This window comes from Lytechinus pictus, chromosome 10, assembly GCF_037042905.1.
Source record: "Lytechinus pictus isolate F3 Inbred chromosome 10, Lp3.0, whole genome shotgun sequence".
Taxonomy (NCBI): domain Eukaryota; kingdom Metazoa; phylum Echinodermata; class Echinoidea; order Temnopleuroida; family Toxopneustidae; genus Lytechinus; species Lytechinus pictus.
The window spans coordinates 7,012,110-7,033,376 of NC_087254.1; the positions used below are offsets into that span (position 1 = coordinate 7,012,110).

Consider the following 21,267-nt stretch of genomic DNA (forward strand, 5'->3'; position numbering starts at 1 on the left):
TCATATTTTTCCTTAATGCAAACATTTTCTCCACTTGTTCTGAAATTTTTCTTTAGATGGGAAGGGATATTTCTTTTTGTTGGACAAAGGCAATCCTAATTGTCAATGCGTAGTATCCTAATGGTATGATAGGTTGCGAGAATGCATATGACTAGTCTTTGATTGTACTGCATATTTACTGATTGGTGATACTGTAAGTGGTCATGATGGCTCTGTCATGGATCTGCTCCACAGTACAACACTGCTCTCATTAACACCTACACACCATCTAGGTTTCTACGCTCCGGTCTTCTTACAGTTCCAAAATGTAAAACAAAGTGAGGGGGAGGGCATTCATCCATGCGGGTCCCTCGCTATGGCATTCCCTCCTACGAGAGATCAGGGAGAGCAAGTGTGTCGAAACACTTAAGATTAAGCTAAAAACTTACCTCTTAAAACTTATCTTATCAATGATTTTTTGCTATTTGTTATTTTATCATGACCGGTCATGGTTGTGAGATGATTGTTTATCAAATAACTAAGGATCCATATCACTGTCTTATAAAACAAATAATAGGAAGATTAAATGAGAACTTACCTGTTTGAAATTTAATCTTTATTTTATAAGTAAGTCGTAGAGAAGAGACTACATGTCTCATCGGGAATAATATGAGATCCCGCTGATCACGTGCGTGTCAATCTTTAAAGCAGTACAAGGCTACAGGTGAATTATAGGAAGATGAAGATGTTGAGAACTTGCCTAAATAAAACTATGTAAGTCGCAGGGTGGGAGAGGAGGGATGTAGTCTCTTCTCTACGACTTACTTATAAAATAAAGATTAAATTTCAAACAGGTAAGTTCTCATTTAATCTTCCTATTTTACTACGTAAGCCTCCGATTGAGACTACATGTCTCATCGGGAATAATATGAGATTTCAAAGCCCTGTAGACTTGTACGTAGTAATACCTCTGTAAGCCTATCAAGGCATCCAACAACAGAAAAACTCCCCAAAAGTATGGGCCTACATGTACCTGTACAAATGTAGTTCAAGACTAATTCACCTTGTGAAGTCAATGTTTCAAAACTGCCTGCGAAAATTGACCAGTATTCTGCAAAGGTTTGCAATAAAAAGTTTGGAATGTCTTCTCTGACACCCAACCTGCTCTAGACATAATCTCTGATACAGGTACCTCACTTCGTTGTGCTGCCGAAGTAGAAGCTGCTCTCGTAGAGTGAGCATGAAATAACTCTGTGTCGATACCTGCCTCATGCATGACAGTCTTGATCCAACGTGCTATTGTTTGCTTTGTAGCACGATGATGGGGCTTCTTACATGTTACTAACAAGTGTCTCTCCATGCCCCGCAGATTCTTTGTCCGTTGCACATATTCTTTCATATAGTTCATTATGCACAATCTCCTATCTGGAGGGTAAGCTTTAAGTGTTACATTGAGTCCTGTATTTCCAGGCTTATTTTGCTTCAGTGTATTTTCAAACGCAATCTCAACTGACGATTTATTCCACCTCATCCTGTCCAGGTGAATGACATGTAGAGACTGCACTCTTTGTGCAGAAACAAGTGCTATCAACATAGTCAATTTCTGCGTTAGTTGCTTCAGATTAAGTGCCTTAGCTGGAGATAGCTTCCTGAGATAGTTCATTACCACTTTGACATCCCATATAGAAGAGTACCGGGGTGCAGGCGGACTCAGATGGAAAACTCCTTTCATAAATCTGTTAACAAGAGGATGCGACCCAAGAGGTTGGCATCCATCATCCACAATAAGAAATGTGGATAGGGCACTTCTAGCTGTATTTAAGCTGCTATAACCAACCTTCTCTTCGTCCAACATAAATGTGAGAAAGGCAAGAACATCACAAACTTTGACTTGTAAATAATTAATGTGTCTCTTGGCACAAAACTTTTTCCATTTCCTTATGTACACCTGGTACTGTGACTTGGTGGATCCTTTCCACGAAGCTGCTATAACATCTATTGTCCTTTGTGTGAGGCCTTGTTTGGCATAGAGTCCGCTCCAAGCCTGCAACATAAAAGTGATAAGTGATTATTCAAAGGATGTGGGGTACCTGTGACCAGCATGGGTTCCTCTACCAGCATACTGTTAAGAACAGGGAACCAAACTTGTGTTGGCCAGTTCGGTACAACCAATATCCCACATGCCTTATCCTTCTGAATCTTTTGCAAACACAAAGGTATCATACTAAAAGGAGGGAAAGCATAAAATTCCCATTGGCCCCAATCAACAGTGAAGGCATCTACGGCCAAGGCCTCTGGATCAGGCCTCCAAGAAATGTACCTGTTAACCTGTTTATTCAGGCGGGAGGCAAACAAATCGATTTCTGGTATGCCAAATCTCTCTACTATTTTTTGGAATATCCTCTTATTCAACATCCATTCTGTACTATCAGAGAATTTCCGTGACATACGATCTGCCTCAATATTCAATCTTCCAGGTAAATGAGCAGCTGTAAGCCAGATGTCATTATTGATACACCATTTCCAAATATTAATGGCTGCTCTATTACATTCCGGCGACTTTGTGCCACCCATATTATTCAAGTATGCTACAGCTGTGGTATTGTCTGTCCTTACCAGTACATGAATGTTCTTTTTCTCTGAGCAAAAGGCTTTCAGCCCATGGCTAACAGCTATTGTTTCTAGCACATTAATTTTATTTTGATTGGCCAGTGCCATTTCTTCACTGTTCCATCTACCACCTGTTGAAAAGGAGAGATCTGTTGCCCCCCAACCTTTTCCACTAGCATCTGTATGAATTTCCACATCTGGTTTTGCCCTCTGCATGGGGTTGAATTGCGAATCAATGTTAAATATCCACCACTGCAATTCATAGATGCTTTCTCTTGATAGTGTCATTTGCCTATCAAAATGTCCCTTGTTCTTTGCAAGGGCAAATATCTTGTCTTTCTCCAACGCTCTGTAAAAGAGAGGACCATATTGTACAGCTGGACAAGATGCTACTAATTGTCCAATTACCCTTGCAACTTTCCTAGTTTGCGGATTCTGATTACCCATCAATTCAAGATTGTTTAATGTTTTCTTGCTTCTCCCTTGGAAGCCTGACACTCATGTCTCAGGTGTTCAGATTGAACCCCAGAAAGGTGATCTCACAAGTAGGATCTAAAACAGACTTTTCAGGGTGAATAATAAAACCCAACTCTGAAAGCAATGTAGTAGTTGCTTTAACTGCTGCCTCTGATTTCTTAGCAGTTTTGGCTATAATAAGAGTGTCATCTAGATATCCAATTACAATATGGCCTTTCTCCCTGAGCGACGCAAAGACAGGTTTAAGCAGTTTTGTAAAAAGCCTTGGTGCTGAGCTAAGCCCATTGGGTAATGCTTGAAATTGCCATAATTTTCCCTGCCATACAAATCTCAGATATTTTCTAGACTCAGGGTGAATAGGTACCGTGAAATATGCATCTCGAAGGTCGACTGAAGCTAAATAATCATCTTGAGAAATGAGGGGTAGAGCTGTTCTAATATTGTCCATCTTAAAATGGCAATATGAAATGCTTTTGTTCAATTCTGACAGATCTAATATGATCCGCAGGCCGCCATTTTTCTTTGGCCTTGTGAAAATATTCGATATAAATTCCCCTTTTATATGATCACATGATTCTATAACATTTTTCTCCAGCAGTTTATTTATCTCTTCTGTAATCACTGCTGTTTCCTCTGAATTTCTTTTAAACTCATGAAGGGGTTTTTCCCTTCTAGGGGGAAATTTTAGTGGATCAAATTCAAGCTTGTAACCCTGTACAGCTTGTAAAATAAATGAATCAGATGTAAGCTCTCCCCATTTATGAGCATAAAGCTTCAGTCGACCTCCGACTGGAAAATCATAATTCTGTGTAGATCTAGGTAGATTGGAAGTCTTTCCTACCTTGTCAAAATCTGGTAGTTTCTCTACTTTCTGCCCTGCCCTTGGCTGGACTTTCTGAACTGTGGGGCTTGATGTCCCTCCCGAGCTGCTGTCGGTGTGAATGTGTGAGGGACCTGTGGAGCTCTTCTCCTCCACTGGGTTCGCTGGCCTAAAAAAGGTCTTGACGCACTGCCTGGTGAGTCAGAGTAGGATGTCCGCGACGTCCAACCAGCTTCTTTATATCTACGTTCATGCCCTTGGCTTGGATAAGGTCTATATGATGGTTTCGGTTTTTTATAACCACCTTTCATAACTCCAGCTGCCGCTTTATGCTGGTCTTGCAAGTCTTTCACCTGCTTGCCCAGATCATCTCCGAATAGGTACTTTGTTACTGGATTTGTGGGCTTGCAAAGATGAGTAAACTTTGTGTTAAGATCTGGCTTTATCAGTTCTTTGCGGAGGGCATTCATCTCAAAATTAGCATTGCATAACAATGCCAAAACGTCCTGTTGTTCAGAGGACATGTTATTTGGATCAAGAAGACTGACGTAAGCCGAGATGCCCCTCGTAAGAGATTTTTGGACCCTCTGAAGTTTGACATCCTTGGTACGGACAGAGGCAGACAAATTGTCCCAAATTGTCTGATTAACTTTCGGAGTGTCAATGACTCTGCAGTTTGACGGGCATGGATATTTGCTGCTGGTCTCATCCAGCACTTTTTCCTCCAAGTGATGGCTCATTAAGTAATTCACAGAGTTAGCCAATTCTTCCTCAAGAGGTTGCCCAATGTCTGATGCTACCGCAAATTTAGCAGCAAAAGCTGGAACTTTTAGTGATTCAGTCATCTCCGTGCAAGACTCCAACTCTGCACTTGTGCTCTCATCTTCAACTTCCATAATTCCCTCTGTATGACTTGCGGTGGAGGCTGTTTCACTGCGACCAAGATCAAAATGTCGCTCTGGCTGTGCATGTCCCATGCCTGCCATATCATCTTGTTTATTGGGAAGAGCCTCCATAAATTGGCAAAGTAAGCCTTCGAGTCTGTCGAGACGATTGTTCACCATTCCAATTTCATCCTTCGACTTAGACGTTTTCGGCCGAGCCGTCGCGACCGCCGAGCGATCGCTAGACTTCTGCACCGCCGGAACTCCCCGGGTGCGCTCCGATCCTGTCGTCCCCTTGGCCGCCGCAGCACGGTCAGCCAGACTCACGTTTTCCAACTCCATACTCGAAATTTCCGCCGCTACGCGGTCGGAATTCTTGTCCTTTTCCTTTTCCACGGCCACGCCTGCGGAACGTTTATCCTTTAAATCCTTCATAATAAGTTTGATTATTCCAAGTTTTAGAATTTCTGCGAAATTCTATGGATTTTTCTACGCTGTGAAAAATCTTTTCCGCTCAATCACAACACGCGCCAACGAATTGACACGCACGTGATCAGCGGGATCTCATATTATTCCCGATGAGACATGTAGTCTCAATCGGAGGCTTACGTAGTAAAATACACATTATGTTGCGTGGGCTTTGGAATAATTACAAACCCTTTTTACCTTTGAAACAGTCCAAACAACCTAGGCAATGCCTTGGGCATGTTTGGAACTGTTCCACAGATTCCACCTCGAGCATGCAATTCTTACTTATACCCTAACTGATATTCATTATTTGCATAGTACCTGATATCTGGCAGTGTCTTATCACGTTTCCAGAGAAGTCTCTCGTGGTTGGTAAAGATTCTCTGAAGAGACTGGTGAATGGATTCGGCGTTCCTTTCTACTAGGTCTGGATGTAGGGCCTCCCTTTCTGTAGACTTCCCACTGGGGTCACCAATCAACGCTGTGGCTCCACCAATCTAATGTCAATAATTGCAATAACACATAAATCATTATCACACACATAGGCCTTGTAGCATGCATTGAAATGTTTGTTTTGGTCTTTATGATCTGCATGTGCAAATTCAGAATGTATTGCGCAACATGGATTAAATAGTTTATTTAAAATCGTGAAACATTGAGGCAGAAACTTTTAACAATACAGATTTGTTGCATGAATTTTCCAGGGGTGTTAAATATTCCCTTTTTAAAAGGCGTTATTACATTTGTGGGTGAAATTATTACATTTGTGGGTAAAGTGATATTACATTTGTGGATGCAACATCCCCCCCCCCCCTCCAGTAGATGGGGTTAGTATACAATAATGTAATGCTTACCAAAGCTACACACTGGTGTCCAGCTCTTTGGCAGTGAATGAGAGCTACAAGGGCAAGAAGATTACCAATGTGAAGACTATCGGCAGTAGGATCTACTCCACAGTAGATGCACTGGGGGCTGGACATCAGAAGCTTCGGCAACTCATCACTGTATACACCAAATTCAAACAAACATTCATTTATTACTCAGGGACTTTATGGCACTGATGCATCAACTGGTGGTTGTTTCATAAAGCTGTTTGTAAGTTGCAAATGACTTAACACATAACTGGGGCCCGTCTTACAAAGAGTTGTAATTGATCCATTCAATCGCAACTATGGAAAGTCGGCAACGTCAACATCTAAAATACATGTTTGTTCAAAATATTTTCTAGAAATGATGTACATTCACACATTCGCTGTTTTCTTGACAATTCAGTTTGCTTCTCTTTGTTTTCAGAGGACATTGAGCAAACTTCCTGTCGAAAAAAATCATGACATTGATTGATTTCCATGTATCAATTGATTGGATTAATTGTAAGTCTTTGTAAGACGGGGCCCTGGTGATCTATTCTTGTGCTATGTATCTAAGTTGCTGATGCATACAGTTGTGCACAATTTTAAGGACAGCTTCATGAAACGCCTAAATTGCCACTTAGACACCCATCTTGTCTACTTTTTATGTAGTTCCATCTGACAAGGTCTAATCAGAGTATGTACACCATCAGTTTGTTGGTAAACTGCCAATTCGTCTATTGCCATCTCATCCATCTCTACCTTCCAATAGTCTAATGCCATTTTGTCTAATAGCCATTTGGTCCAATAACCATTTGGTCTAATAATCACTTTGCCTAATCACCAGTTCGTCCAAGACCATTTCGTCTCATAACCAGTTGGTCTAATACCTATTTTCATTTCATTCATTTCGTCCAATTATACTAAATGGTATATGGAGTAAAAGGCTTTTGGACCGACTGATAAGTAGACGAAATGGTGAGTGGACGAAATGGCATTTAGACCAAGTAGAAAGTGGACGACTTGATGGTTACCCAAATGATAGACGAATTGGTAATGGTCGTATTGGCATTAGATCAATTGGAAATAAACCCATTTTGTCTACTAACCCTTAAGTCAAACTGACATTCGACCCATCTATCATTTCATCCCATTTCCAGTTACTCTTTACCCACTTAATCAAATATCCACTTGGCCAAACACCAGTCGATATGATTAAATTAAATGTTTATGAACCAAATTTTCATTTGACATAGTGATTAATAATAGTAAACAAAGTGGAAACTAGACCATCTGGACATCACACTAATGGGGCATTGCAAGAAACTTGTGATCAATTACAAGTCTATTTTCAGCCCCTAAATCAGTCACAAGTTTTGAAATTAATTGCAAATTTGTAACTGATTTCTAATATGCTTCCTGAAACAAGCAGTGTAATCCGATTTGCTAGAGTTGAAATTCTATCAATTGTAAAATAGCAGTAGAATATTTGCAACTGATTGCAAATGTTTTCTTGCAACACCCCTGAGTCTTTATAAATACCAAGTGATGGTTGGACAAAATTGATACATGTAGCAGAAGTGGACTAATGGTGTAAGATTGTATGAGAATTAGACCACCTGCCAATAGACCAAATGAATACAGGTCCATACACGACTTAGCATTAATGTTAATGGTAACCTAACCATCCATGCTATAAACCTTTGATTTCCAGTGGCTGATGGGCAGGGACAGAGTTACTATGAAAATTATTATTAACACAGTAAATATTGTTTATGCAACAAGGCTCTGAAAGTTAAAAAAGCTAGACTTAAAACAGTTGACCAACTAAGAACAAAAATGTAATATATGCAACATTTACAGAAAAGGTGACAAAGGTATTCAAGAAATTTAATTTTTTCAACTTTTAAAACCCAAAATCAAGAATATAATACTGTCATACACGTAGTTCACTATCTTACAAAGAATCTTTCCATTCAATTTGAACCTGGCCTGGATGGAACTAAAATATTAACGAACCTCTTCATTCTGTTTTCTCATTCCTCCCTTTGCATTTAATTCTTTCTCACATCGTTCCGTGCCAGCCTTGCGAGTGACTTGCGGGTAACTATTTTTGCACCCGCAGGTCAGCCGCATTGACAGTATCTTGCGCGCAAGTCTGATTTGCACGCAGAAAAGTTTTGAACATACTCAAAACATTTTTGCGGGTGAGCTGCAGGCAATCACCCGCAAGGCTTGCGCGGAACAATGTGACAAGGCCTTTACAATCAAATCTCGTTGAAATGACATTACCTTTGAGGTGGGAATACATCATTGAAGACCCCTCTTTGGTGGAGAGTCAATACATTACTGTGAGTGCAGTATGACCGTCTTCCATTCTGAATAACAAGCTGTAATTGGACGTGTCTCGTTAATAGTCTGTAATCAAACAAACAAGATATTAATATTGTCAGTGAAACAACAAAAGATTGCTTTCATATTCATCTGGCAATGAATTTAAATCTTCTGAGTTCTGAGTGTATGTTTATCTATTTTACATGTCCAATAAACACTTATTCTTCTCTTCTCAAGTACTTCCAAACAGTTCAAATGTGAATAACTAGAGGAATGTAAAACTAATCTTGAAGAATGCCACCTATCCTTTTTGACTTAAATCAAAAGCATCCTCCCCTAACCTCGTGCATTATACCAGACCAAATGTCCTGCACTGTAAAACATCAATATCAAGATTATGAGGTCAAACCTCAGCATTTTCCCCTCAGATTCTATGTGGGCCGGGAGCCCCCCCCTCAACGATTCGCACAATATTTTCGCCGTGCGACATTTTTTGACGGCGCCGCTCACTGATTTTTTTACTTTAAAGTCTTGCGTATCTTTTGACAGCAAATTTGAGGCGCCTGGGTACATGTTTCCAAAATTACGCGACATTTTGTAAATGCATGTCAGACAGAAAATTGCTCAAGAATGTGAGTTCATGCACAAAGTCAATGCAAATTGTGTTTTCAATCAAAAATCATAATTGTATGATTATTTTTAGTTTTGCTGGTCTAAATGGATTCATTTTATGCTATTTATGATCTCAAAAGAGTCCCCGACAAAGTTCATCCAAAAAACAATGAAAAACAATAGGTAAAAAAACCCAAAGAAATACATAAGAATTTGCAAAAAACAATAGGCCTATATTAAGTGAAAATTTGTGTAAATTAGGGAGACCGCAAATTTTTCTATTTCATCAACCACTTCATTAAACTGTCTGATTTTTTCAGATCTTGATAAAAATAGTGCAAAATAGAAATCTACCAAATTTCATAGTAATCCATGAATTGGTTTTTGAGTAATAATCAAATGAATTTCGAATGAAATTCCACCAAATGCTCCCAATAGGCTCTGTAGTATAATTTGTCACAACACACACACAGCTGAAACACACGGCCACACACAGAGTGCAGATATTTTGTATGCAGTTTTGCATTGGGCTTTCTGGAGTAGTTGGGGTAAGGGTATTTTTAAAGCAATTCTGACACTTGATCCTTAGGGAAAGGTGAAAAATTTGTTTTTCCATTGGATTTGCCATTATCAATACTACAAAAACCCGCTAGTTTACAAAAATATGGTACTTTTAATCACAAGATACGAGACTTTGAACTTCCTTTTTTAATGCCACATCAAAATTATGGTAATAACCAAATGTAAACTGAGTAGGCTATTTGGAGCATTTTATTCGCTTTAATTTGATACCAAAATCATTAAATTTGGATAACGGGATCATATGTCAGAAATGCGTTGAACGTTGATTTTTCCCTCAAAACCATGACCATTTTTGGCTGTGTGAATGCAGTGAAAAGGGTGAAATTATTTGCTCTGTGCGCAGTCTTGTCTTGTCTTTCCGCTAATGCCCACAATCATTATATTGATTATTATGGCATATGAACGTCAAGATTGACTTGACCTGAATTTTTCCGGGACCGGCAGGTGCAATACACCGGGTGAACACCCTACTCTTTGACGAATAGTGTATTGGTTTTAAGTTTAACGTGCATAGGTAATGACTCTCCTATACACAGGACCAACATTTGCATCCTTTCCCGATGGACAGAGTGTTTTCCAACTGCATTCACACCTGCACTGAATACAGTGGTGAGGCACGCTAACACACAACGCTATATAATAGCTGCATCAGATTTTTTGTTAAGGCCACCGCACACCTTACGACTGTTCGCGATCCGATTTTGGAACAAATCGCATTTTGCTCAATTTCTGAAAATGTGAATGGAACATATCATTTTATTTGAGGTTGATATTAATTGAAAGAATACTAGTATAACCATTTTGAAAGATTGCAAGCCTTTATTTTGGAGTAAAAGCCAAATTAGTTTCAAATCGTAGCCAATCGTACGACTGCTATGACGTCATTACGACTAGATATTAAATTTGCTCTTATTCTAAGAAGGATGATAGCATAGTCACAGATTTGAACATAGGGTATTCGTACGATGATTTCGAACATTAAACATTAAGATATTTCAAGTCTCAATATTGGCATCAAATTCTACTACGTTTTATTCCAAAATTGAGTCGCAGATCAATCGTAAGGTGTGTGGTCGCCTTTAGACCGTTTCGGCATGAGCGGGACTCAAACCCCTCACGTTTTAGATCTACGATCTTATCCGAAACATGCGCTCTAACTGACTGAGCTACGCTGCCTACAAATACAATCACCCTAGTATTAGTTTTAATTGTTTGTAAAGATTGTGATGTTGCATGAATTTTATATTTCCCCCCATAAAATCCCACCTTTGTCACTCGGAATATCAGGGCGAGTTCACGGGCTCAATGTTCGGGTAGGTGGAGCGTAGTGTAGGGGTAGTGAAGTGGAGCCTGCATGAACATCGCTTGAGACTGAGTACCTCAAGTGAAGTTCGTGCAGGCCACCCAAGGGTACATTACCGCCGCCGTCCACAGGATAACCACTTGCACGGCACTTGCAATGCCTTTCGGGCTATATATTTTAAATTAGCAATATATATGGATTTAAGATCAGATAAGCTTTGGATATGAAACTTACAAAACGATATGAAGCCAATTTCAATTCCTCTCTGTCTTTCTGGTACTTTATATCAATGATTTTTCTTGATGTCGAAGCAGGCATGGCGCCGATTCGCTGGTTCTCTCTATACGCACAGAGAGGGCGCGCGATATTATTTAATAAATTTGCTTGTTTACGTCGTTTACGTCAGATCAGCTGTACTGCTGGTTGCGTTCTAGGCGCTCCGCATTTTTTTCGCTGTTCAGCGTTATTTTATGATGTAGCGCCATCAGCGATTATACGTGACATGCAACCTGTTGATTTTTGGTACAATTTCCTATTATGCGCCGGCGACTTGAATCTAGACTGTTCGATAGGAAAAATTCGCATTTTGATTGTTGTTTGCGTAATTTCCACCGCAGTATGAAGGATGACTAAGGACGGATCGAACGAAGTATCGTGGTTGAGATTTGGAGGTAAGCAATAAAAACACTTTTATAAATAATTTCCAATTCCTTTTTACAATGAACTTAAATGATACGATCAAGATTAACATAGTGGAAAAATATTGAAAGGTTTGGCGTGTTTTAGTCCCTCACATTCGTGTGATGAATGAAAACGTCAAAATGCACTATGAAATCACATGCGTTGTGCGAGGTTAGTATACTAACCTCGCATGTTGTGTGAGTGGTGCAGGCTCCAATCCCTTTCCCTTTTTCTTGAGCTTCCAACACACACCCTTCTATTCTGGTGTCCTCCTTCATTTACAATGAAAAACAATAGGTAAAAAAACCCAAAGAAATACATAAGAATTTGCAAAAAACAATAGGCCTATATAAAGTGAAAATTTGTGTAAATTAGGGAGACCGCAAATTTTTCTATTTCATCAACCACTTCATTAAACTGTCTGATTTTTTCAGATCTTGATAAAAATAGTGCAAAATAGAAATCTACCAAATTTCATAGTAATCCATGAATTGGTTTTTGAGTAATAATCAAATGAATTTCGAATGAAATTCCACCAAATGCTCCCAATAGGCTCTGTAGTATAATTTGTCACAACACACACACAGCTGAAACACACGGCCACACACAGAGTGCAGATATTTTGTATGCAGTTTTGCATTGGGCTTTCTGGAGTAGTTGGGGTAAGGGTATTTTTAAAGCAATTCTGACACTTGATCCTTAGGGAAAGGTGAAAAATTTGTTTTTCCATTGGATTTGCCATTATCAATACTACAAAAACCCGCTAGTTTACAAAAATATGGTACTTTTAATCACAAGATACGAGACTTTGAACTTCCTTTTTTAATGCCACATCAAAATTATGGTAATAACCAAATGTAAACTGAGTAGGCTATTTGGAGCATTTTATTCGCTTTAATTTGATACCAAAATCATTAAATTTGGATAACGGGATCATATGTCAGAAATGCGTTGAACGTTGATTTTTCCCTCAAAACCATGACCATTTTTGGCTGTGTGAATGCAGTGAAAAGGGTGAAATTATTTGCTCTGTGCGCAGTCTTGTCTTGTCTTTCCGCTAATGCCCACAATCATTATATTGATTATTATGGCATATGAACGTCAAGATTGACTTGACCTGAATTTTTCCGGGACCGGCAGGTGCAATACACCGGGTGAACACCCTACTCTTTGACGAATAGTGTATTGGTTTTAAGTTTAACGTGCATAGGTAATGACTCTCCTATACACAGGACCAACATTTGCATCCTTTCCCGATGGACAGAGTGTTTTCCAACTGCATTCACACCTGCACTGAATACAGTGGTGAGGCACGCTAACACACAACGCTATATAATAGCTGCATCAGATTTTTTGTTAAGGCCACCGCACACCTTACGACTGTTCGCGATCCGATTTTGGAACAAATCGCATTTTGCTCAATTTCTGAAAATGTGAATGGAACATATCATTTTATTTGAGGTTGATATTAATTGAAAGAATACTAGTATAACCATTTTGAAAGATTGCAAGCCTTTATTTTGGAGTAAAAGCCAAATTAGTTTCAAATCGTAGCCAATCGTACGACTGCTATGACGTCATTACGACTAGATATTAAATTTGCTCTTATTCTAAGAACGATGATAGCATAGTCACAGATTTGAACATAGGGTATTCGTACGATGATTTCGAACATTAAACATTAAGATATTTCAAGTCTCAATATTGGCATCAAATTCTACTACGTTTTATTCCAAAATTGAGTCGCAGATCAATCGTAAGGTGTGTGGTCGCCTTTAGACCGTTTCGGCATGAGCGGGACTCAAACCCCTCACGTTTTAGATCTACGATCTTATCCGAAACATGCGCTCTAACTGACTGAGCTACGCTGCCTACAAATACAATCACCCTAGTATTAGTTTTAATTGTTTGTAAAGATTGTGATGTTGCATGAATTTTATATTTCCCCCCATAAAATCCCACCTTTGTCACTCGGAATATCAGGGCGAGTTCACGGGCTCAATGTTCGGGTAGGTGGAGCGTAGTGTAGGGGTAGTGAAGTGGAGCCTGCATGAACATCGCTTGAGACTGAGTACCTCAAGTGAAGTTCGTGCAGGCCACCCAAGGGTACATTACCGCCGCCGTCCACAGGATAACCACTTGCACGGCACTTGCAATGCCTTTCGGGCTATATATTTTAAATTAGCAATATATATGGATTTAAGATCAGATAAGCTTTGGATATGAAACTTACAAAACGATATGAAGCCAATTTCAATTCCTCTCTGTCTTTCTGGTACTTTATATCAATGATTTTTCTTGATGTCGAAGCAGGCATGGCGCCGATTCGCTGGTTCTCTCTATACGCACAGAGAGGGCGCGCGATATTATTTAATAAATTTGCTTGTTTACGTCGTTTACGTCAGATCAGCTGTACTGCTGGTTGCGTTCTAGGCGCTCCGCATTTTTTTCGCTGTTCAGCGTTATTTTATGATGTAGCGCCATCAGCGATTATACGTGACATGCAACCTGTTGATTTTTGGTACAATTTCCTATTATGCGCCGGCGACTTGAATCTAGACTGTTCGATAGGAAAAATTCGCATTTCGATTGTTGTTTGCGTAATTTCCACCGCAGTATGAAGGATGACTAAGGACGGATCGAACGAAGTATCGTGGTTGAGATTTGGAGGTAAGCAATAAAAACACTTTTATAAATAATTTCCAATTCCTTTTTACAATGAACTTAAATGATACGATCAAGATTAACATAGTGGAAAAATATTGAAAGGTTTGGCGTGTTTTAGTCCCTCACATTCGTGTGATGAATGAAAACGTCAAAATGCACTATGAAATCACATGCGTTGTGCGAGGTTAGTATACTAACCTCGCATGTTGTGTGAGTGGTGCAGGCTCCACTCCACTTCACTACCGCTACACTACGCTCCACCCACCCAAGGGTTCATTAGTACATGCCACCACGCACAGAAGAATCAAGCCATAGTCATAGAAGTCGTGTGTTGTGGATCGTGGACACCAAAAGTGGGATCGCAGCACGCGCGACCCACTAGTTAGAAATCCACTGCCAAATGCGGTTCATGGTGCGAGGTTAGTATACTAACCTCGCAATACGTGTGAGTGCGCTCCACCTGCCCGAACTTCGAGACCATGAACTCGTTCTGATATTCCGAGTGACAAAGGTGGGATTTTTTTTATGGGGGGAAAATATAAAATTCATGCAACATCACGATCTTTAAAAAAAAAAAAAAAATTAAAACTAATATTCTTACTTTACATAAAGTTTCACCTCTTTTCATAGACCAAAAGCTTTGGTCTCTGTTATGTTGGTTGTTCAGCTGAACTCCGTTGGCTTCACTCACCAAATACAGAGACCGAAGTTCTAGCGCGATCTGTACAGGGGACTCAATGGCAATATGTTTATGTACTTAAGATCGGATAAAACGGGGAAGTGAATTTGCGCGACAGCCGAGGTAAGTCACTGTTTTTGTTCCTTTTAACTTGATTTTTCACCGTTTTTTGGCAATTAATGCCAAGAGGGAATATTAATTTGCATTTCGGTCGCATTAATTTTCAAAAGTTTGATTCATTAAAGACAAAAATTGAAGAGCCCCGACGGGGGGATTTTGCATTGCAAGTCCCCTAATGGTGGCTGCACGCTAGCGAGCCGTCTGTGTACGAGGAGAAATAAAAAATAAAAAAAAGTTAAAAAAATCCTCGAAACAGACGGCTGCCAGCTGTCTACTCTTTTCAATGCTTCTATCAGTCTCAAAATTGGTGATTTAGAGCCAACATGAAGTTCCTCACATGTTCATATCTTCTCGCGTGCGAAGGAATATCAGTCATATGCACGCGACACACACAACAAGTCAAAAAGATAGTGGGCTTTTGCCCACATAAAATATCACCAATAATCTGGTATTTCACATTCTGCTATGACACTTACCGAATCATTTAGATCCTTCCGTGACTTCTCCTTGAAGTTTTTTCTTAAAAAAATGGATATTTTCTTGATCTTTAGTGAAGATTTCACGGAGATAAAATTTGGTCAGCGTAGATATCAATTTTCGCCTAAAGAGGGCGCGCGATTTATATTCATATCAAAGACACGACAAGGGAAAGATTAGGAACCTACACTATTTTACACGCAAATCGACGCAAGGCATTACGCGAAGTCCGTGAAGTGTCCAATCTTTTCATTGTATAGACTTTGGTATACCGTGACGTTCGTTAATACTGCTTGTACTGCTGGTTTCGTTCCAGGCATGTGTATTTAAAAAAAAAAAATTATATTAGTCATCGTTTTAAATTAATTGCAACAAAAGTGTTATCATCGCCAATAGTAATCCTGAATTATGTTTTTGAAGGTATTTTATTTATTGGTGCCCATAATTAGTAAATTAATCATAAGAATTGCGCATTCAAAGAATTTAGACACAGTTATAAAATTACCGAGGAGCTGAATCAAGGTTGTGAAATTTAATAGCGCCACCAACGGGCTTCCTTGTATTTCCATAGAAGAGACAAACGAAGTCACTTGCTAGGCCGAGGTAAGCGAAATTTGCTCTTTTTAAATGAAATGAGTTAAATATCATATGTATAATTTTGTTATGTATTGCTACTTACCGGAAAGAGCCCCGGTGCGTAGCGAGAAGGAGTTTCGGCAAATATTACTTCAGCAATGAAGCAATGTTTGCCGACTACTTCGAAATCTACGGTCAAAAGCGGTCCGGTGTACGAGGTTCGTATATAATATATATACGAACCTCATATTAGTGTGAGTCACTTGTTCACTGCAACCACCCTGCCTGTGGGGAATCTACAGGTTGGACTATGGCATGCCAATGCTGTACAGAGCACACACTTTAAAAAATGATTAAAATATCACTTTTGTGACCAATATTACTAATTTCAATACAGTTGCAATTTATTTTTCATTAGAAACTTGGGAATAATTTTTGTATTCACTAGAGCGCTCAAAAACGTTAATTTTGGGCATATTTTTGTGTACGCCCTCTATTGGTGGAAAATAATATGGCAAGAAAATTTTCATTTTTTTATCTCTATTTTTAATTAAGAAAAAAATAATTTAAAGAATCAAATTTACTTAAGGACCAAGTTGTATGACAAATGGGTGTATTTTAAACTGTCAGTGTAAAAAAAATTTGTCCCAAAGAAAAAGAGAAAATAAGCCAAACATTGCCATCCTTATTTTGCCACACATGGAGATACAACTGAGAACAAGGTTATATCTAGACAGCTGGCAGCCGTCTGTTTCGAGGAGTTTTTTAACATTTTTTTAAATTTTTTATTCTCCTCGTACACAGACGGCTCGCTAGCGTGCAGCCACCATTAGGGGACTTGCAATGCGAAATCCCCCCGTCGGGGCTCTTCAATTTTTGTCTTTAATGAATAAAAATTTTGAAAATTAACGCGACCAAAATGCAAATTAATATTCCCTCTTGGCATTAATTGCCCAAAAATGGAGAAAAATCAAGTTAAAAGGAACAAAAACAGTGACTTACCTCGGCTGTCGCGCAAATTCACTTCCCCGTTTTATCCGATCTTAAGTACATAAACATATATATGGCCATTGAGTCCCCTGTACAGATCGCGCTAGAACTTCGGTCTCTGTATTTGGTGAGTGAAGCCAACGGAGTTCAGCTGAACAACCAACATAACACATTAACAGAGACCGAAGCTTTTGGTCTAGGTTATAATAATATCATAACCTTGTTCATTGAATGAGTGACAGTGGTGTGAGTGGCGAATGCCGAGACCCTTGCCAAGCCTTGCGCATGCGATGTTTTGAAATCGGCAGCGAATTATTTATACGTTTGAGGAACTTCATGTTGGCTCTAAATCACCAATTTGAGACTGATACTAAGCATGGAAAATAAGTGTAACTTAGTTAGAGTGGCTCGAGCTAGAGCCTGAGGCAATACGCATTCACGTTACACAGAAAAGCACGTGTGGGACTACACTTTGCAGACTGCGCCAGTATACTGTTTAGTAAATGTTTTCTTCGAACATGAACATATTCAAACACTATTACAGTTTAATTTCAGATTCTTAAATAAAGGACAAATTATTCGATCACAAGATCATCATATTTACCTCTTAATGGTCAATGGAACTCTCGTAAAAGACATTTTATCAGTGACGGTCAAGCTCGAGTCGCAGAATAATTTGTTACAGTATGGTGAATGGGAAGATAAAATCTCAAATAGAATTATTGAAGAAATACGATTGGAAGAACGCGATTAGCTACTAGATTGCCTCCACTTCGATCATATTCCCGGGGGAAAACGCGATTGAATAGGTAATTAATTAGGAAAGTTTCTTCAAAATGTTGATAGATATAATTTAGTCTTATAAAATCATCAATAACGATTAGTACTTATCCTCTGGGGGCCTAGGCACAGCAAGAAGAGGGAGAAGTCGGGATCAATGTTTTGAAAGAACTCAAAGAAGGAAGACTCAGGCATATCATTCATAGACTGAGGACAGCCATGCTGGATAGAGAGAGGTCTCAGGTCTGGAAGTGTTTCTATGTCCTGTTCACCATTCTATGTTCATGGAAACCGAGATGGCATATGCTAGAGCTATTCCATGCCGTCAAATTGACTTGACTTGAGACTGACGAGGACTTTACCGTTTACCCCGGCCCACTCCTTTGGAGAATTTTATCCAGCCTCAACTTGTATATAATAGGGTCTACATTGTCAACCATTATGAACCTACTGAATTTAGAAAAAAAAACAATTGTCTGGTAAACTTTATGAAAATGCAGTTTTTAAGCAATCAATAATCAAAATTGAACATTGCTGTTTAATAATTTCCAAAACTTTGTACAAAATTAAATACATAAACTGTTTACGATTGTTTACTTAGTAAAACAGTTTTTTTCAGTTTATACATGTAAAGGAAAAACTGAAATAAAAGATCGTCATTTTGTCCAAAATTATAAAAGTGACAGAAATTATAATAAAAAGCAACAACACCCCCCCCCCAAAAAAAAGGAATACCAGTAGCGTACCGTACGCAGGATTTTTTAAAGGGGGGTCTTGCTGAATGAAATGTTGACACCCCCCCAAAAAAAAAAAGTCTTCACCACCAATTATTGTAGGTCGTTTTATACCCAACAAAAATTAACAGGCAAATAGAAAAAAGGCCTTCGCCACACATTTTTAGTCATTTCGTACTTCAACAAATTGGTTTGTGTATCAACAAATTTTAAGGGGGATTGAACCCCTGTAACCCCCGCCCCCCCCCCCCTCCCTGCGTACGCCACTATACTGATTGTAGTGTTTATGATGATCGCATTTGAGTGGCTAATTTTGCTCAGGAGAAATGTTGAATTATATATTTGTTTTACTTTCAAAATGACAGGAAAGAATATAGAAAAAGAATAAAAAGAAAGAAAGTTCGGGCATGAATAGGCCCAGAAGAAGGCTTTACAATCGCTGCATTAAAAGGAAGGAAGGATTAAAGAAACACAAATTATGAATAAATGTAGCTAATTCAATTTCAAAATTAAGGTATGATAATTAATGAACACTACTCCCAACCGATTTCAATTTGAAGGGGGCGGTAAATGCTCGCGAAGCGTGCCAACACATACAGAGCACGCGAAGCGCACTCCCTAGTGGGTGGGTGCAGGGGGAGGGAGTTTCACCCTCCTGCGCGAAGCGCGAAGCTTTCGGTGTTTCATAAATTAAAATAAAAAGGAACTGTCTCTCTTGTCTCTAGTACCTATATCAGCTCCAATTCAGTGGACTATATTGTGATTTGGAACCTTGTTTTCAAAAGTATATTGTGAACGCACAAAAAAGGATAAAATGGAGGAAATAAAAATAATAATACTCTGCGCAAAGACCAGAAGCTAAATCGTTTTATCAAGTTTTTTCCCAAAGAAAGGGGTCCCGAGATAAGCTAGGTATTCTCTTAGTCATATTGGATGCTTTCATTGGAAAGATCAGATATGATTACAAACAATTTAGCGATAGTGCATATACTCGCTAAACAGAGAAAAGGGGTATATGCCGAGAGGAAGCTATTCCTCCCCGCGCAGAGCAATGAAACTCTGAAATTTCAAAGGGCGGATGTTTCATCAAATCTAGATCTCTAATACCCCATTGGCTCTAATTCAATTGATTTTTTTTAAAGATTATTGAACTTCATCAAAGGAAAATAAGGAAAATAGTGCGCAAAAAGTGGAAACTTCTGTGATTTATTGAAATTATATAAAAAAGGATGATGTACAATTTCTTTGACTTATCCTGATGCGCTTCATTTTGAATGATAAGGAAACTGAAGTGTCATTCAAAATTTCAAACTGGACAGGAGATGAATGTGCAGGGAAATGACATGAAGTTTAATATATTTAATACGACACGAATTTTATACCCTCCTCTTTTTAAATTAGGAACCTGTTTTCCCCCAAATTATGGTTGTTTAGAAATGAGCTGAAAAGCGGGAGAAGTTGCCTATATGTAGGTGACGGCAGAAATTGATATAAAGATTTTCCCCGCCCGGAGTCGACCCGACCAGAAGTTGTGCGATCAATTTGGGGAAAAAAGATAACTTCATACACTTCGGCCTAACCTTACTCTAATTCCATGCCCTAATGTATACATTTGAACTTTAACTGGCAAGAAACACATATAGCTGAGGTGGAAAAACAGGGTTAGAGAAAGGATGAGGGAAACAAAGGAGAATTGTCATTTAACCGCGCACAGCGCCGAAGCAAAATTCATATATAAAAATTTAGAGCAAGAGTGAAGGAGTTTTTCTTTTGAGAAAAAAAAAGAATAAAAAGAAAAACCCAAAAAGCTACCTTTCTTCCCATTCCTCTCTTCGATTTTCCTTTTCTCCTCTCTTTTTTCCTTTTTTTTTTTGGGGGGGGGGAGGGGGCGACCGCCCCCTGGCTACACGCCTGACTACTCCCTCTATCAAAACCACCATACCACTCCCACCCCCCTCCCTCCTCGATCTCAGGCTGTATTTTTAATAGTCTTTTATTCTCTTCTCTAATCAAACAACTTTGAACATATAGCAAAATATTACATTCATGATCCAATTCAAAACGGTGTTAAATTAAATTACACCATAAATAACAAAGCTTGGTTTTAACGTACAATTATTGTGATCAACACATCCATACTTTTTGACAATTCTTAACGAAAATGAAGTAAAACAATGTCATGAATAAATTCTAAATCAGTTCAATTTGTGCTCAAAATACCTGATGTACATTTTTTTAAATAACTTTTTGATTCCATAATTATTTAATTCTCTTACATTTATACACATAACATAATATACATAATAAATATTTGTAATTAAATCTACATTGAAAAGCAGTACAACGTAAAAACAAATCAAACAAATTATTCACCATTTCTTGATAGTTGTTTCACACGGGCACACAAAATATTGAATCCTGTAAATTAAAGAATTCAACTAGATTTATGAGAGAAGATTTAATATTCATAAATCTTCGGACCCCTCCGACACACTTACAGCCCTCCCCATTTTCGTCGATATTTTTTGTTTTGTTTTGTAATAATATTTATCAAATCATTCAGTTCAAACTAAAAGTGATGGTACATTGCAAAATATTATAATATCAATATTAACAAAACACTGTTCACAAAAGACAAATAATTAT

The 21,267-nt window shown here is 38.7% G+C and overlaps 2 protein-coding genes across 6 annotated transcripts in view; both read right to left on the reverse strand.

Annotated features, from left to right (window-relative positions):
• LOC129269797 (tyrosine--tRNA ligase, mitochondrial-like) overlaps positions 1 to 17,799 on the reverse strand; it is a 35,576-nt gene extending 17,777 nt beyond the window's left edge. For 3 of the 5 annotated variants that reach the window (XR_010294765.1, XR_010294767.1, XR_010294764.1), the window contains exons 1-4: positions 17,712 to 17,798; positions 8,379 to 8,504; positions 6,093 to 6,240; positions 5,560 to 5,735 (exon numbers count right to left, since the gene is read on the reverse strand). Coding sequence is in view for 1 of the 5 variants with exons in the window: in XM_064105220.1 (XP_063961290.1) it covers positions 5,560 to 5,735; positions 6,093 to 6,240; positions 8,379 to 8,504; positions 17,712 to 17,746 (485 nt within the window). In the remaining 4 variants the exon portion in view is untranslated. Of the gene's footprint in view, positions 1 to 5,559; positions 5,736 to 6,092; positions 6,241 to 8,378; positions 8,505 to 17,711 lie in introns of all 5 variants that reach the window. The other 2 variants (XR_010294766.1, XM_064105220.1) reach the window with 2 other exon arrangements.
• Positions 550 to 5,310, reverse strand: LOC135155627 (uncharacterized). Its single transcript, XM_064105221.1, has 2 exons — positions 3,908 to 5,310; positions 550 to 2,023 (listed from the first exon to the last, which is right to left on the reverse strand). Exon 1 carries the CDS (start codon positions 5,203 to 5,205, stop codon positions 3,931 to 3,933), a length of 1,275 nt encoding a protein of 424 aa, XP_063961291.1. The 5' UTR covers positions 5,206 to 5,310; the 3' UTR covers positions 550 to 2,023; positions 3,908 to 3,930.
• Positions 17,800 to 21,267: the final 3,468 nt, after the last annotated feature.

What these genes read in the sequence shown, in the direction of transcription:
- LOC135155627 (XM_064105221.1), bottom strand. Translation starts at nt 5,205, where the DNA reads ATGAAGGATTTAAAGGATAAACGTTCCGCAGGCGTGGCCGTGGAAAAG.